General features: G+C 35.3%; 1 protein-coding gene across 1 annotated transcript in view; it reads left to right on the plus strand.

Moving 5' to 3' along the window:
• The window catches only part of LOC150091222 (neuroglian-like), a 447,266-nt gene that overhangs the window by 351,441 nt on the left and 77,079 nt on the right, over positions 1-18,746 (plus strand). Inside the window, exons 19-20 of the mRNA XM_090374775.1 lie at positions 9,330-9,518; positions 12,701-12,832. Coding sequence (XP_090230901.1) covers positions 9,330-9,518; positions 12,701-12,832 — 321 coding nt within the window. The remainder of the gene's footprint in view (positions 1-9,329; positions 9,519-12,700; positions 12,833-18,746) is intronic.

The following is an 18,746-nucleotide window of genomic DNA, read 5'->3' on the forward strand; positions in this document are numbered from 1 at the left end:
TATATCTATCATAGGTTCCATGTCACCATTAATTTATATGTATCCCATGCATTTTTCTTCTCTGCCATATGTCTCATTAGTTCATCTGACATCCATTTAGGCCTAAATCTTGAACAATACTTCTTAGTTGGTGTGTAAAGCCTTAGTAGCTTCCAAGATAAGTTCTTTGAATGCTTCCCATTTTGAATTTGCTGTTGTAACATCATCAGTTGGTCCCACTGTATAGAGTTTAAATACTGTCTCAGACCATCGTAGTCACCTTTACGAAAGCAAAAACCCTTCCCTTTAGCCCTGATGGTAGTTACCTGTTTAAGTAAATCCCACTTCAGCACACTGTGATCACTGCCACCTAGTCGTTCCTTTATCTGCAGATTCTTAATGCATGAAGAATCACTACTGATAATCAGATCAAGAGTATTACTCCCTCTAGTTGCCTCCCGAACATGCTGATGTAGAAAACAATCATCCAATGAATCCACAAAAGCCTTGCTAGTGTGTGAGTGACCAACCCACAAATTCCAGTCACTATCCTGGAAATTAAATTCCCCCATTATAAGATTCTCTGATTTACTGGCCCACTCTATTTCCCTCTACAGTTTCTTATTATACTCATCAGAGTCATTAGGCCTATAGCACACTCCTACTCTCAATTTTGATCTTCCAATGCTTATGTCACACTAAACTGACTCGACACTGCACTGTCCAGCGATGTTGACTGGCTTCACTTTCTTGGATTTTATGTGTTTCTTAACTAACAGCCTAACCCCTCCTCCCTTCCTATCCTTCCTGTAGATATTATACTCCCCAAATTCCAGTTCACATTCCTTATATCTGTGTGACACACATCTCTGATATCCCAATAATATCTGCCTTTGATGTTTTGAGCAATACCTCAAATTCATCAAATTTATTTACCAAACTCCTAGCATTGGTGTACACGCAAGTATACATGCACCTGTTCCTATTCTTAGCTACCCTAACACCACCCATGTGTTTACTTGTACTTCAGTGACTCCCAGCAGTCTCTGAAATACCCCTCATCTTGTTTTCCAGGCTGCTGCTCATTCCAATAGAAGCAGTGCAAGTTTCACCTCTGCCAGTGGCTACTGTTAATCTATTAATCCTTGGATCCCCCCCCCCCAAGCTAGCAGTTTCAGGACCCACTTAACACTGCCTCAATAGCATCAGCAAATATTCTTGCAACTTTTCTATTTAAGTGTATCCCATCCTTGTAGATGCAGTCTCTCCTGTTAACATTTTTCATCAAAAGCTCATAACATTTGTAAAGAGAACTTAAAACAATGTGAGCAGGATTCAATAACAAAAGTAATAGATACGATGAATGAAAAATATTTAAGTGCTACTTGTAGAGTATTTAATACAGTTTACAGCCTAGAAAAAGATGTAAACCGTTTTCAGACAGAAGATGAGATAGAAGTGCAAATTAAAAATGGATTAGATATGGGAATAAGATTACATTCTCGTAAAACTGCTGTGAAAGTAGTTGATTTCATTGCAAAGGAAATTAAAAAAGAAATATTTAATAAAATTATTGAAAATAATCTGAAAATATGTTTGATTATTGATGAAGCTTCAATGATATCCTGCAAACCAGTTATTATACTTTTCTTAAAAGTTGAGGATTCAGTTACATCACCAATAATTTTTGTTGAACTAATTGAATTGGAAAAACAAGATGCAGAGACAATATGTTCTTCAGTTATGGAAAGTTTAAATAATGTTTAGCTTACTAAGAACTACTTAGAAAAAAATTTAATAGGATTTTGCTCCGATGGTGCCATCGTTATGCTTGGTCGAAAATCTGGAGTGAGCACTAGAATTGCAAAAGGGTTTCAAACATAATAATATGGCACTGTTTAAATCATCGCCTCCATCTTGTTTTAGATGATTTGATGAAGGAAATAAAGCAAGTAAATCATTTTAAAATATTTATTGATAAGGTATATACTATTTTCATCAATCCAATAAGAACCAAACTGAACTTTCCAAAATATCCAAACAACTTGGAATTGAAATTATAAAGATTGGTAGAGTTTTGGGACCAAGATGGGCTGCCTGTAGTTTAAGGTCAACCTTGGCTGTGTGGCGCGCTTATCCAGCGCTACATCACTATTTTTATTCAAATAAAAAGTACTTAGGTATGGCTGCCCGTCTTGAAAATATATATTTTATAACTGATTTGGCATTGATGATTGATATTTTAAACGAAATTTCTCTTCTTTCAAATGCACTGAAAGCAAGAAATATAGACATACTAAAGGCTGAAAAACTCTTGATAAGATCTATTAAAGCATTTCAAATGCTTGGAAAGGAAAAGGGTCCATACGAAAAAAAAGTTGATTTTCTACAAATATAAAATTTGTAGAAAATCATCGATTTGTCGGGCTTCCTCGGGAAAGACTTTTAGAAAACATTGTAACGAATTTGAAAAAAAAAAAAAAAAAAAAGACTAATGGATTGTGAACATTTAAAAGCAAGCTGTAGCCAATTTCAAGATAGGAATAAATCACAATTCCTCAATATTTTGGAGCCAGATTACTGGAATATTGAAGAAGTACTAGTTCTATGGAAAGCAGCTGAAGAACAATTGCTCATATTTAATGACATTTTTAATTACCAAATCGATATTAATGATTATCGAGATTTCGTGGAAAACGTTTTAAAAAATACCCAGAATTATGCAATTCCTGAAAGTGTTCAAAGAGCTAAAAATATTGTCAGAACAATTGCTGCAAGTTCAGCAGAAGCGGAAAGGGGTTTTTCAAAGATGAACATAATATGTTCAGAGAAGAGAAGTCACCTAACTGTTTCTAATATATCAAACACAATCACTATTAGTCTAATCGGCCTACCTCTAAAGGAATGGGATCCTACTCCTACAGTGAAAAGATGGTTAAGGATAAATCACTCAGCCGATGATGCTCGGATAAAAGCGAAGAAAATTGCAAGTGAGGATTCCAATCAAGAAGCAATATGGAAATATCTTAAATAACAGTTTTGTTTTTTGTCAGGTATTATTTAATATTTTTTCATTAATATTTTAAAACTCTTTCTTATAACATAATCTAGTTTTCTGGACCTCTTATTGTTCTTATTTAAGTATTAACTGTATGAAATAATAAACTACCTTTCGGTATATAGGTTTTTTATACTTAAAACTAGGGTGACCATATTTTTTTTTAGAGAAACTAGGACATTCCCATTTTTAAAAAAGAGGACAAAACTAGGACATTTTAAACTTTTTTATTAACAAAAAATTATGAACGTTATATGATTTATTGATAAAATAGAAATTTCTTCTGATAAAATAAAACAGACATTCTTTTAAAAATACACTTAATACTTTTAAAAAATTAATATTTTCTAAGATTTTTGGCTGTTTAGTTATTTGATCTTAAAATTCTTGGCATTTCTTTTTCATATTATGTGTAGTAAACAATAAGCCTTTATTTACTTCAAACTGTAACAGGTTTCTTCCCTTTTGGTCATTGAATGTTCAATGAAGACCGAATATAGAAGGAATAAATACTATAATTTTTAATAATTCAGAACTTAATTCTAAAGTTTGACAAAAAAACACATTCCTTATGCAGTAGTTCATCAATTTCTTATTTTTTCCATGAATTTTATACCATGAAATTAATGAACAGCCTTGAAGAATGGATAGGGTGACTATATTTTTTATGAAAACTAGGATAGCAGAGGAAGAAATTAATTTTAGGAAGAATACAAAAATAGGACTATAAATTTTTTTATTGCAAAAGATAAAAAAAAAAAAAAAGTGGCAAAATAAAATACATCTTGTTGACATAAAAAATTAAATAGGTATTCTTTTAAAAAAACATTTAATAATTCATTGAAATTAATATTTACTTGACAATAAAATTTCTGCTAAAACTTATGGTTCATTAATTATGTGGTTGTAAAAGTCTTTACATGTCATTTGCATATTATATATAGTAAATAATATTCCTTTAACAGTTTCAATTTTTAATTGGTTTCTTTCCTTTGTCCACTGACTATTTATCAATGAAAATACACGTTCAACATTTGCATTGTGGCCAAATACACAAAAGATGAATTGTACAATTTTTAGTAACTCTGAAGTTAATTCAGAAGTTTTACATTGTTTAAAAAACATCACCCATTTCTCATTTGCAGTTAATGTATTCCATTTCTCATTTTCTTGTTGTGTTTCCAAGAATAACTTTAAATTATGCCATTGATCAAACAGTTTTACATCATCAACTGTGACTCCCTTCTCACAAAGATATTCTAAGCAGGAATGAACATTGGCCCAAGAAGGAATTTCTGCCAAATCGATCCATTCTAAGATTTGAAACTCATCTAATGGTTTTAACCATGATTCAATATATTTTAAAGTACAGCCGTACAAATTCTCGATTTGAACTCTAAACTGTGTGACTTCATTTTCCTTACCCTTTTCTGTTGCAATTTTTAGAATTGAGCACACTTTTAACAGAAGAAATTTATTGGTTTTCCTCTCCTTGAGCAAATGAAAAACAGTCTTAAGGATTTTCCGCACTTCAATTATTGAAATACAGTCTCTTTCAATACGTTTTATATTTTCTTGAAAGACTGACATGAATGAATGAGCGAATGAAAGGTATGCCTCATTCATATCATCTTCAAAAAATGTTTGCAATATTGCAACAGAAAATAGGATTTAAACCCTTCATAAAGTTCTAAAATGCGATTTATGGCTGGAAAGAGAGATAACCATCGCATTTTGGTATAGTATAAAGGTTGCTTATACTCTATCTCTACAAAAATGCAAAAGTCCTTTAGTGATTCAACTCTCACAGTATAAATAGAGAAATTAGCATTAGCATTAGTAGAGGCATTTGATGCAAGAAAGCAAGCTTATGCAGCATCAGCCAAAAAAAAAAAAAAAAACCCACTTCACCCCTCTGTTCGTTCAAAATACCTGTCCAGCTGAGCCTTAAACTTATTTAGGCTATCAACCTCCACCACAAGGGATGGCAGTCTGTTCCACCAACCAACCACCCGCTGGCTAAAGGCAAATTTCCGCACGTCTATCCTACATCTGTCTTTCCTCAATTTGAATTTATGCCCACTCAGGTGATTTTTCTGAGCTAGAGGAAGAATCCCATCAGCATTGAGCATGCTTAAACCATTCAAGGCTTTATACACCTCTATCAGATCACCTCGCTGGTGCCTAGTCTCCAGACACTGTAATTTGCAAAACTTAAGCCTTTCTTCGTAAGAGCACCTCTTTGTTCCATTCACTAATCTTGTTGCCCTTCTCTGTACTTGTTCCAGCAGCTCTACATCCTTCTTGAAATGAGGCCTCCAGACCTGTATACAGTACTCTAGGTGTGGCCTGACCATTGTCTTGTACAATGGAATAATCACCTCCTTATCCCTGCTGGAAAAATTCCTGTATATCATTGACAATAATCCATGAGCTACTCTTGCAGCCCGTCTGCACTGCTCAGAGAACTTCATATCTGCTTGCACAATCACCCCCAAGTCCCTTTCATTCTCTACCACTGTCAGTGTAGTACCACAGAGTTGATACGTTGCTCTGGGGTTGCTGTTTCCCATGTGTAGTACTTTACATTTGTCAATGTTAAACTTCATTTGCCACCTCTCAGCCCATCTGCTCAACCTTTCCAGATCCTGTTGAAGCAGTGTAGTGTCAGTGTCCTTGACAACCCTGCCAACCTTTGTATCATCTGCAAACTTGGACATTAAGCTTGATATACCATCATCAATATCATTTATAAATACAGAAAACAATAATGGACCCAACACTGAGCCCTGAGGGACTCCACTAATAACATTAGTCCACGATGAGCAGTGTCCATTGATTACCACTCTCTGTCTTCTCCCACTCAACCACCCCTTTATCCATAGCAGCAATTTGCCTCCAATGTCACACTGCTCCAATTTGTGTAGCAGTCTTCCATGTGCAACAGTATCAAAAGCCTTTCTAAGATCCAAGTATATAATATCAAAGTTATTCCCTGCATCCAGTTCTTTTGTGACTGCATCATAGTTTCCAATCAAGTTGGTCAGGCAAGACTTCCCCTTAACAAAACCATGCTGTGTCTGAGCTATAACTGAAGTCTTGTCTAAATGATCCTGCAGTGCTTCTTTAACCAGTGCCTCCATTAATTTTCCTGGAACAGAAGTTAAGCTCACAGGTCTATAGTTACTTGTGTCAGCCTTTGATCCTCCTTTGTGAATTGGGGTCACATTTGCACATTTCCAGTCTATGGGTACCTCCCCTGAGTCCAAGGAAGCTCTCATAATTATGGCTAAGGGTTTGCTTACTTCCTTTGCTGCCTCCTTTAATATAACTGGATAGATCCCATCCACCCCGGGTGCCTTTCTTGTGTTTATCTTCAACAGTTTCTCCTCCACTTTACTCCCAGTTATTTCAAGATTCTGTAGCTTACTGCTAGAGTTGAATACACCTCTGGCATTCCCCTTGCTGAATAACTCCTCATGTGTGAATGTCGATGCAAAATATTCATTTAGTTTGTTAGCTACCTGAGCAGGATCATCAACAGTTGACCCATCAGTATCAAGTGGACCAATCTGATTCATCCCCTTCCTTCTAGAGTTTACATAAGTAAAGAACTCTTTGCTGTTTTTCTTTGCATCCCTTGCCAAGGATTTCTCGTAATCTGCCTTCGCCTGCCTAACCTCCTTTGTAACTTGGTTGCATATCAACTTGTATCTATCATAGGCTTCTGTGTCATGTGTTAATTTGTAAGTATCCCATGCATTTTTCTTCTCTGCCATATGCCTCATTAGTTCATCTGACATCCATTTTGGCCTAAACCTTGAACAATATTTCTTAGTTGGTATGTAAAGCCTAGTAGCTTCCAAGATACGTTCTTTGAATGCTTCCCATTTTGAATTTGCTGTTGGTAACATCATCAGTTGGTCCCACTGTATAGAATTTAAATACTGTCTCAGTCCATCGTAGTCGCCTTTACGGAAGCAATAACCCTTCCCTTTACCCCTAATGGTAGTTACCTCTTTGAGTAAATCCCACTTCAGCGCACTGTGATCACTGCCACCTAGTGGTTCATTTATCTGCAGATTCTTAATGCATGAAGAATCACTGCTGATAATCAAATCAAGAGTATTGATTGTAGTAATCAAGAGTAAATGATTGTAGATTACCCTAACCAGCATTTCTATATTGACTGGTAGCCCATCAAAACTATAATGCACAGTATTATTTAAAACATGTGCTGGACAACCAATTCCAATTAATTTATCATTAAGTTTTTCTTTTAGTTTTAAATACACATTATTTCTTCCAGCTCTTTTGACACCACCAAAGTTAGTATTACAGTTATCACCAGAAAAAGAGATATATTTAGTTATGTTCTTTTTGGTTAAAACATCACATATCATATTTGCAGTTGTGTGTGATTGCTCATTGGGTTGATTAATTATATCTAATAATTTACATTTAGTTCCACCGTTTTGATAATCAAAGTACCGAATTAAAATTGGGAATATTTTCAGTGAACAATGATTGCTAGCATCTGTTGAAATGCTTATATATGGTATGTTCTTTAAATCATTCAGTACAAGATCAATTGTATGTGATCCAAAAATATTATTTATGATTGCCTCAGCCTTAGTCCTGCCCCACAACCTTTTTTGACAAATATGTGAATCAGGAAACATTCTTTTCATTACCGGAATCCAACAATCCAGCGAGCGGTATGATTGGTGATGCATTACTATATGATATGCTGCCATGCCTTCAGAAGCTCTGATGAGTTTAATATCCTTGTTAGGTACAATAAATTTTTCGAAAACATTTGATGAAGCCAATGCACATCTGGTGTTAACCTTATGTTTTTCAGTGTTCACATGTTCTTTCAAATCAAGTTTTCCTTTATTTGCAACAGAAATAACACAGATTACATCATGTTTAGTTTTACCTTTCTTGAATGAAGGATGTTCTTGAAGCATTTCATTAGTTACTATACACTTTCTTTTCCCCATGTTTTTGCAGCAATACTGCATACCATACATTGCTTTCTTTTGAAAAACAGTAGCAACTACTTGCCAGGGACAAAAACATAAAACAATACTTTGATATTATCGCTGTTTTTGCTGTGATAGTGCGTACTGTGGCACTATTCTGTTATAGCCACCGTAACTTCTGCACTATCTATTGGCAGCCGCGTAAGCTATAATGCTCTCCATTGACGTAGATATGACAGCACGTGTGGTCTGTGATATTTAATGAAAATCCGACGATAGCGCACCAGTCACGGTGGATATAACAGAAAAGTACCCGTATTGTATGTACCATAATTTGTTTGCGTATCACTCACATTCTTATAAGTGATGCCTAAATGAATACAGAGGGTGTAAAAATTTAAAGTGAATGTAAATCTCAAGTGGTAAATAGAAAAACTAGGACAAATTTTAAAACCCGCGAGGACACCTTAAAAAAGAGGACATGTCCTCAGAAACCTGGGCATATGGTCACCCTACTTAAAACGGTTGTTAGGGCAGCGAACCAGTTGTTAAATTATTTGAATCCCTCCACTGCTGCTACTGATATACAGTACTTCATATTTGTCAATGTTAAACTTCAATTGCCACCTCTCAGCCCATCTGCTCAACTTTTCTAGATCCTGTTGCAGTAGCATACTGCCATTGGGGTCATTAACAACCCTACCAACCTTAGTATCTTCTGCAAACTTAGACTATACAAAGCATCAGTCTTCCATGTGTAACAGTATCAAAAGCCTTCCTAAGATCCAAGTGTATGATATCAAAATTATACTTTGCATCCAGTTCCTTTGTGAACACATCATAGTATCCAATCAAACTGGTCAGACAAGACTTTCCCTTATGCAATGAAAAATTATATTGTTAAGGTATAATTGAGCTGTTATAGTGTAATTTTTCACTGCATAATGGCTACCATTAATCAAGTCTGCTGTGTTTGCGGGTTGATTTGTGTGTCAGGTTATCAATGCAATTTGTTTAATGTTTGAGATACAGTGATTCCATGCCCATTGTTAGCCTTGTGGTATTTCATAATTCAGACTTTATGCCACTGAGAGGGATCTGCTAAATTTGTATTAAGTAGCATTTCTTCTAAATTATTTTAGCAACTATCTCAATTTGTTTCCTCCTTTTTTTGTTGCTATAATTATGTACTGGTCTGTTTTTTTTATTTTCAACACACACACACATACACACAACACAGAGCTAATCACTTCACAAACTTGTTACTGTATTCTGCTTGACATTCTATAGTTTTTTTCCTGTAGTTGAAGGAACTCAACTTGGATCAAAAATGGAAAGGCATCCTCCAATTACTGATCCTAAAGAGACAAGAGCTAAGTTAGCTGGACTACGGCCAGATACAAAGTATCGTGTCACAATTCATGCAACAACTAGAAAAGGACAAGGTGTTCCTTACTACATTGAAGTAAAGACTAACAAGGAAGCAGAAATAGGTAAATCTTCTGTTGATATATTGTCTAATAATCAGTTTATTGCTTTAAGTAGAGTTTTTTTGGCTCTTCAAATGTTTTTAATACACATTGGGCAACTTTTTCTTATTAGCATTAGCATTAGTAGAGGCATAAAATTATGCTGATTAAATTATTCAGATTTTGTTTCAGAATAACTTCCATAACAATACTGTCTTGCTAATGCATAAGAAGCGATTCTAAAATGAAGTTTGCAATTTAATTGCAAATTAGATTTCCAGTTAAACTGAAAACTTTGAAAGAAAGATAAATTGTCCTACTAAACTTTCATGGAATTACAATTTTAAAAAAAATCAATTAGCACACCTTTCCAGATTCCTGCCTTTCATTATTTTACATCTGCTGTCTTCCTTTGTTTTTAATTAGTTATAAGAAATAATAATACTGAATGCAATCAGATATTTAATATTAGTGGTAGCAAGCTTATAGAGCATCATCCAAAAAAAAAACACCACTCACCTGTCTGTCCCCTTCTGTGAAGAGTCTTGCCAGTTTTTGTGCCATGTCTCTTCCTCCCAATTTTAAAAACTCTGCAGTAATTTCATCTTCCCCCAGGGACTTTCTGATTCATCAATGCATGTTCTACCTCAGCAGGAAGGATATCAGGTATGTCATATGTGTTACTAATTTGCGATCCATTTTCCCCACTGCTGGCATCATTCCCTTGTTCCTTGTATAATCTCTATAGTAGTCTTCTGCTATTTGAATTATGCCTTCTCTGCTATTTATAGGTGCCTCCGTAGCCAGGTGGGAAGGAGCAGCAGTGCGTAGCACACGCTTCTTGATTAGACCGGGGTTCGAGCCTGTCACCACCAAATACGGAGTATGCGGAAAGGTCAGGGAATGACCACCACACCGGAGCAATATGGCCTTAGTTGCTAATGCTCCTAAAAACCAAATAACAACAACAACAACTGCTATTTATAAGTACACCATTGCTATTCTTCAGTTTCAGTATCATTTGTCTTTCTGTATTACTGCTCATGGCTGCTGATTTAAGTCCTTAGTTTTTCCCTTAATGCTTGTTCTACTTTTCTTGCGTTAAATCTTCTTATGTCCTCTCTGAGTCTCTTTCTAATGGCTTTGCATAACTCAGTATACTCAATTTTCTCCTTGTTAGTGTTTATCTTGCTCTTCATTTGTCATCTTTGGTTCATCATGACAAGTGTTTGACTAATTTTTTTTTCTTTGGATTTCTTTTTACCTATTGGTTTCTAGGGCTTTATTATTTTCAGAAAGTTGTAATATTCCTCGTTGATATCTTGGTCCTAAGCCGTCTGCAGAAGCTCAAACTTGTTCCTAAGTTCCAGTACATACTGCTTTTTCTCCTCTTCTGTTTTCTCAGAGACCTTCATATTATTTACTCGAGTCACTTTTTATCTTTCTTTTCTTACATCTATATCAAGTATGCATCTTACCATTCTGTGATCACTTCCGACATTTACCTTGTTCAGGACGGTAACATCATTCATGATATATCTTCTGTTAGTGAGGATGAAGTCAATTTCATTCGTTATTAATCCATTTGGGCTCTTCCATGTCCACTTTCTGCTCGCCCTTTTCTTGAAAAAAGTGTTCATTACTGACAATCCTCGAGATTCTAATTCCACAAGTCTTTCACCAATTGCAAAATTTCCTATAGTTCCCCTTTCTGCACTGTTTTGTCTTTTTCCAACCTTAGCATTGAAGTCCCCCATAATGATAGTGTAGTAGGTTTTCTGCTCATCTAGAAGAAGTCTTGACACCCTTGGTGATGTACTTTTGAAATCCAAAATGTTGTTTTTTATATCTTTATGGACCAGAAAGCCAACTCCACCTTCACTCTTTTCACTGTTTCCATTTGGTGTACAGCAGATTTCCACTTGATAAACGTATAAGTGATTAATTTCTTCTTGTTTCAGCCAAACCGATGATATTCCAATTCACATTTTCTAATTCCTTTTTCAGCTCTAATATCCTGTCTTCACTGATGAGCGTTGTAACAAGTCAGTTTCCGTGCTTGGCAGCCTGGTCGTACCCAGAGATTCTTAGCACCCTCTGCTTCCAATCTGATCCTCTCGCTGCCATAAGAGGGGGGGGGGGGGTGAAAGCTGCTGGGGACTGAGGGCCATTTGTTTGGTCGTGATGTGCTAGAGGGTTTGGTCTTTTCCTCTTCACGCTGACCAGGCGTCTTGAAGAGAACCACTCTACACATTTGTTGCCACCTCAGTGACGTAACAGGGCTTTCCATCGAGAAGGTGTACATTAGTGGATTTTAGGGAGGCAGGCCAACCGGACTTCTCCTAAATCTTCTGAGATAGAAGGATATTGGATCCATCAGTGTTTTAGACTTGAGTGTCTGATAACACACAGAATGCCTGTTCCCCTCTAAAGCCCCTTCTAATAACCAGTGATCACTATAACCAGCACTTATTGTATATATTGATATACACTTTGAAATAACATACAACTTAATCCTGTGCTTAGCACTCTATAGCATCTTACTATAGCAGAGATGGGGGAAAATCCCATTGCTTTTTGCTCTTTAAAAATATTTTAAAAATAAGATAGGTAAAAGTTGTTTCAGAAAAATTCTTCAGATATGTACTAGTATGTCTTCATTGTGCAATGTTATTTCAAAGTATATATCAAATATAGGTTGCAAAAATTTTTATATTGGTGGAAGCTCTATTGATATTTCTACTTAAAAGTAGGAATATCCTTTTCTTCAAACATATGCCTACATAACATTTGGGGGCTGGTCCATCAAGCTATCTCAAAGGCATTCATGATAAAGTATTATAAGTTTAATGATTTTTTTTTTTTTTTTTTTTTGTTACCACAATGAAACTTACTCTTAAACTGGAATAATGGTAATTATTGCAAAGTAATTTTTGCTGTTTAAAAATATTTTAAAAATAAGATAGGTAAAGGTTGTTTCAGATATGTACTAGTATGTCATCACTGTGCATTGTATTGAATTTATTTTTCAATGCATTTTCTAGTAATTTATTAAACTATTTTAATTTTGAAAGTTATTGAAGCCTGTTTTTACTTTTTTTTTATAACAAGTTGGCTGCCAAATCTATATAAAACATATTTTCTCGAAATTTGCATATATACAGTTAAAAAGTAAAATCACATTATATCTTTATATGAACTTTTAGCTCCTGATATTCCTGATTTTATCTGGACACATTTACCTGATAATGAAGGTAAAGCAGGAGTGAGTGTAACGTGGGTGCCAGCTGTAGATGGTCATCCTGGAAGCCACTTTTATGTCCAATTTAAGAAAAAAGGTAAATAGTAGTTTAACATGCTCTAATTATAGATTAAGCAATAAATAATTAAATTCAGTTTTAATGTTATCACGTACATTTTAATTCTTTAAATTCTTTCCTCTTGCAGTTCATAAGGGTGATACAGCAAGTACCAACTAGGTTCTCAGTGTAGCTAACAGTTTATAGTCAATACAAGCAAGTGCAAATAGCTTTTGTATGTGATTGAACGTTTACAAGTTACAGTTTAAATGAAAGTAGCCTTAAATACACAGTTCAGACATTAACCTTTTTTTTTACCATTACCAAAGAATTCTCAGGATTAAAGTTATTTGGAAGCAGCATCAGAAAATCATCCATCTAAATCTTTCTATAGTCACACCTACATTCTTTACAGGATTCAGATCAATGGGGTGTGAGGTAGGCAGTATTCATTTTCCTTACCATCACTATGGTGTTATCTGATATCCATAGAGGGTTGTTATTGATGAAAATATAGTAAAATCTTGATTTACCAGGCTGTATGGAGGTAAGACTTGTCTGCCTTTTTCACTCATTACTCTTCAGGCTCTGAGCTGTAGGCATAGTAGTCTCTATGCAGCATGGTAAAATTTCAAGCTCTTCTACACCACAATTGGTAAGTGCAGTAAAAAGTGTTTGTGTTTCTACTGATTATACTTATTGTCTGTGTCATCTGCTTCTTTGTAGATTGTAGTTGTCTCAGTTTTATATTTTTGAATTATTTTTCTTGCATTGCTCTATCACACTGTGTGTAATGAACTGAGTGGTTTCCTATACAGTTTGGACATAACAGAATAGACTGTGCGGCCCCCCAGTTTCATGATCTATGTTCCTACATCTTTTGCAAGTTGACATTCCTCTCCATGCTGGCTATGAGTGGCAGAAACATTAGCATTTTAATATTAGAGGAATTTGGTATGTAGGCTTCTTGCTTACATGGTTTTAGAGTAGCTTAATATGTCAAATGTGACAGTCAGTTTTTTTCCTTTAGTATAGTTTCATTTCATCTTGTGAAATCTTTTCACATTTATTACTCCTTATACTTTTAGTTCTGCTATTTCTGCCTCTGGTATATTCACACAACTATATATTCACACAACTTCATTTATTTATCACATCCTTTGGATGGGTTCAGATGCCCACAACAAAAAGGCAAGAATAGCCACCCAGTGAGCAGTAATATGAGAAGTTCCACTTACAGTACACTGTAAGTGGAACTTCTCATGTTATGAAGGCTAGTACTTTCAGTGGGGGTTGGGGGGGAGAACACTAATTATGACACGAAGTTTTTCGATTATGGTGAAAATCTTACTTAACTCACCTTTTATCAAACCATATTGAAAAATTTGTAGGAATATGTTTTCTCCCGTCTTACCTCTTTATTATTATTTTAGTTGCACAAACCAAAATCTGCAGTTCACTTCTTTTGGGGATGTTTTATCCGAAATGATTAAACTTCAGTTTTTAAATTTCCTTAATTTTCATTAAGGTCAACAATACAGTTTGATAAAAAGGTGAACGATTTTACCATAATTGAAAAATTAATTTCTCGAGGCCTTTCATTCAGCATTCCACATTACATAAATAACAGAATACCAATCATAAAATAAATGATTAGCAAGTGGAAAAAGCCATTTCTATTGTTTTCTGATGTTACATTTACATTTTTAGCCATATAGAGAAAACTAGTTAAAATGCCACTTTGACATAGTAATACCATTAAGCTGTCCAGCTTAATGTAATTTGGCATTCCTTAACTGCCCTGTTGTTTCACAGTAACAGTGGAACCATGAAGCAACCAGACTAGTGGTGGCCTGTATTGATTAAATAACAAAAAAAAGTTTAGCATCACCTCCCACTGGATATGGAGCAAATTTGGATCCTCGTATTAAGCTGGCACTGTAATTCATCACTTGCAGCAAATACATTTGCAGAAAATGTTCAGCTTTATTAGGAAGACTATTTTTAAACAACATACTGACTTAATCAAAATGAGTTTTTATCACTATCTTGGAAAAATGGCACTCGTTTGCAGTTTATCATGTTTTGCTGACTTAGCGGTTGAATTAAGGTATGGGTTGCACCCACCAAAATGAAAAATATTAAAATGGATGTAACAATTTTGGACATTTACATATGACAGTTTTTGAGAAAAATCGCCATTTTATTTCCATGATGGCTGCTGCTTCCTCCATTTTCAGCTTTGCCTTCTATTACTCTTTCCCATATCACTCATAAGGTAGAGAACAGTGGTGTGTGTGTGTGTGTGTGTGTTCCACTTTGGGTTTATATCATGAATATTTACTCTAAGAAAGTCTCATTCACTTTGAAACTTGTCTGGCACTGGTAGTCATACACGAGGAAATGTTGAGTCAAGTTGGATGTTCATCATAGTTAGGTTTGGCAGCAAATATTTTTTAGCAGCAATTAATTTTCAAGAACACCATCTACAGTATCACTGTCTTCATAACAGTGATGGCACATCAGCATCCTTGACTCCCATCTCAATAGCAGCAATCGATCAGAGATAGTTATTTATATTGTATTCAGCGGAATCATCATAGCTAACTTTTGACTTTTATTAAGCTGAAGGAAAACAGGAGTTCATAAAATGCAGAAGGAATTTTAAAGTCCACATGGCAGTAGAAATTAAATTTCACTGACATGTACACATTTCATATCAAAATACAGACTCAGGATTAATTACCTAGGATTTTTCTGACCATGGGTTTCTGTTTGGACAAACTGATTTTTATTGCTTCAAGAAAGAAACTGTTGCAGACTTTGTCTTTTTTTAAAAAATATTGAGTCAAAGTTCATGACAATGGCCCTGCTCTCTAGACTAGGATGTCAAGAGTAATTCCAAAGCTTCACCAGAAAGAGACGATCTGAAATCATTGCTTTCAGATTCTTTGTGGACTTGTCAGTTCCCCAACCAAGGACCTCTGTATATCAGTTCTTCCTTCTTTCAGAGTGGCGTCTGGTAAGTTCTCACACCAAAAATGACAGGACTGATGATGCAAAACATTTATTGCTTCATATATTTCTTTATCCTTAATGATGCCAAGGGATACTAGAAACTTGTCCACAAAAATATTTCAAATTTGAAAACTATGGACTGCTACTTGAGATTTGTGCTACTTTGGCATTTATAAGAACATCATTTTTCATTGGGAATTTGTGCAATCTATCCATGTAGTCGCATGCAGTAATAAAGTACTTCCTCACTGGACAAAAGAACAGAATCACCTTTTCTTTTTAGATTCTCTGAACAATCTTGGCAGAAGAAATGCTTATAAATAAGTCAGAATCATCCTTCTGGTTTAATCTGCTATGTTAATCAAACTTCCATAATGGAAAATTTAAAAACTGTTGGTATAATGAATTTGCACATAACATCCCTCAACATCTCTATAAATAATGACGACCTCGGTACATGGATGTGAGTTACATTGAATCGAAGTGTTGTGTATGGAAATTCAAACATTCACATAACGTTTAAAAGAAACAAGGAAATTTCTTTCTTCAAGCCAGAAGAGAGGGACCTGAACAGGCTTTCTGCATGAATGAGGATAACATGCTTAGAATGTCAGCATGTTTGGCCTGCCTGCTTTTACCAGAAATTTGCAGTTCAGGAGTTATTATTATTATTAGGAAAATCACTGCACTGGGATATAGCTTAGCAATTAAAAATAGCCCGTTTTTAGTAGTATTAATATATATAATTATATATTAATATATATAATATATAATGGCCATATGGTGCAATGAAGCCTAAGGCATATGCTCCACCAGCCAAAAAAATAAATAACAATAATAAGAGAACAAAGTATTCTAAGTGGGGTCTAACAATAGCCTTATATAGTGGGGTTATGATGTCCTTATCTCTACTAGCAATTGTTTGATAATTCGTTGATTGCAATGAGTTATCAAACAACTCACAAGTTGCAAGGCCTTTCTCCCACTACTGGCTTCAATTCAATTCCACCAAGTGTATAAATTATTTTGGGGTTACTATTCCCCACGTGTAAGACCTTGCACTTTGCTGGATTAAAGCATAGCTGCCACTTTTCTGACCATCCCTGCAGTCTATCTAGGTCACTCTGAAGAAGCTTTTGCTTGGCGGTGATCATTAACTACTCTACCATTCTTTACATCATCTGAAAATTTAGACATTGCACCTTCTATCCCTTCATCGATGTCATTTAAGAAAATAAAAAACAACAGTGGTCCCAATACTTATCCATAAGGAACCCCACTTACATCTGAAGAATAACCATTTATCACAACCTTCTGCCTCCTGCCCTGAAGCCATCCTGCTGTCCATCTAAGGATTTTCCCTGTGATTCCAACCTGTTCCAGCTTATAAAGTAACCGCTCATGTGGGACTGAGTCAAATGTTTTGTTGAAATCCAAATAAACAATGTCGAAATTATTTCCTGAATCCAGCTCACGAGTGACCCTGTCAAAATTGCTAATCAGATTTGTTAAACATGTTTTTCCCTTTACAAACCCATGCTGTGTATCCTTCAGAATTCCATTTCTATCCAAATGATCCTGAATTCCATCCTTGATCATTGCCTCATGATTTTCCCTACCACTGAAGTTAGATTGACTGGTCAGTAATTTCCCACTACACTCTTAGAACCACCCTTATGTATTGGAGATACATTGGCACTTTTCCAATCCAACAGAATCTCTCCTGATAATTAGCTTTAATGGTTCAATGCACTCACTTGCCACCTCCCTTAAAATTATAGGGCATATACTATCAACCCCAGGTGCCTTACTTGCCTGTAAGCTCGAAAGTTTTTTCATTAAATAAACGTGAAATATCAATATCATTAATTTAATTTTTTTCAATTTCACTTCCATAATTTCCCTTGACATAAAGGGTTTTTCTTGTGTAAATATCGATGCAAAGTAACTGTTGAGTTCACTGCAAACTTCAGCTGGGTTATCTAATACTATCCCACTTTCATTACATAAGGGTCCAATTTGGTTTGTCCTCTTCTCTGCATTTATATATGCGAAAAATTTCTTATCCCCACTCTTTGCTCTCTTTTCCAATGATTTCTCATAATTTGCCTTTGCCAGCGTAATCTTTTCTGTGGCATTATTACAGATCAATTTGTAACTGTTATAGGTTTCAGTATTTTTTCTTGATCTGTAACTTTTCCATGCTGTCTTTCGGGCAACTTCATTATTCATCCAACTTGGAATCCTCCTCGTGGAGTATTTTTCTTTTTTTAATGGTATATATGCATTCACGGCTTCCTTCTGTGATTAATGTTTTAAAGGTATACCACAATTCAATTGTATTCACTCTGTGTGACATATCTACCCAGTTAATAGAGGCCACGTAGCATCTTTTTTTTTTTTTTTTTTTTTTTTTATGAGAACCTCAAACATGAAAGGTATCAAAACCTATAGTACTTAGTACCATGCATGGGTTGAAGGAGAAGTATGGGGAGAGGGGGATGCCGGAAACTTTGCTCTAGAGACTAAACATGTTCTTCACCACTTCAAGCCTCCAATAAGCAAAGTGGTGGTATTTCACCGGTTGATGAAAGTCATCTACCATCTCAATCCGTTGTAATTTCCTTTCCTGAAATTATAATTCATTCCTTTGTCTTTAACTACTGCTGTTACCTCTAACTCCACGATCACTTCCTGCTACTGGTTCCTGTACCGTCAGCCATATTATGTCATCTGGTTCGTGGGTGATGGTGAAGTCTAGAATATTCTTTTCCCTAGTGCTTTCCCTGACATATTTCTACAAATAATAATCTAGTTGATTTAAAAATTTTGTCTATGTTGAGTTTCCTTCCCATTTGCTCCAATCAGTTAGAGGCAAAGATCACCCGTGATAAGACATTCATGCTTAATTGCCCATTCCATTGCGTGCAGAGGC

This window comes from Mastigoproctus giganteus, chromosome 1 (assembly GCF_048544385.1).
Source record: "Mastigoproctus giganteus isolate SK-2022 chromosome 1, ASM4854438v1, whole genome shotgun sequence".
NCBI lineage: Eukaryota > Metazoa > Arthropoda > Arachnida > Uropygi > Thelyphonidae > Mastigoproctus > Mastigoproctus giganteus.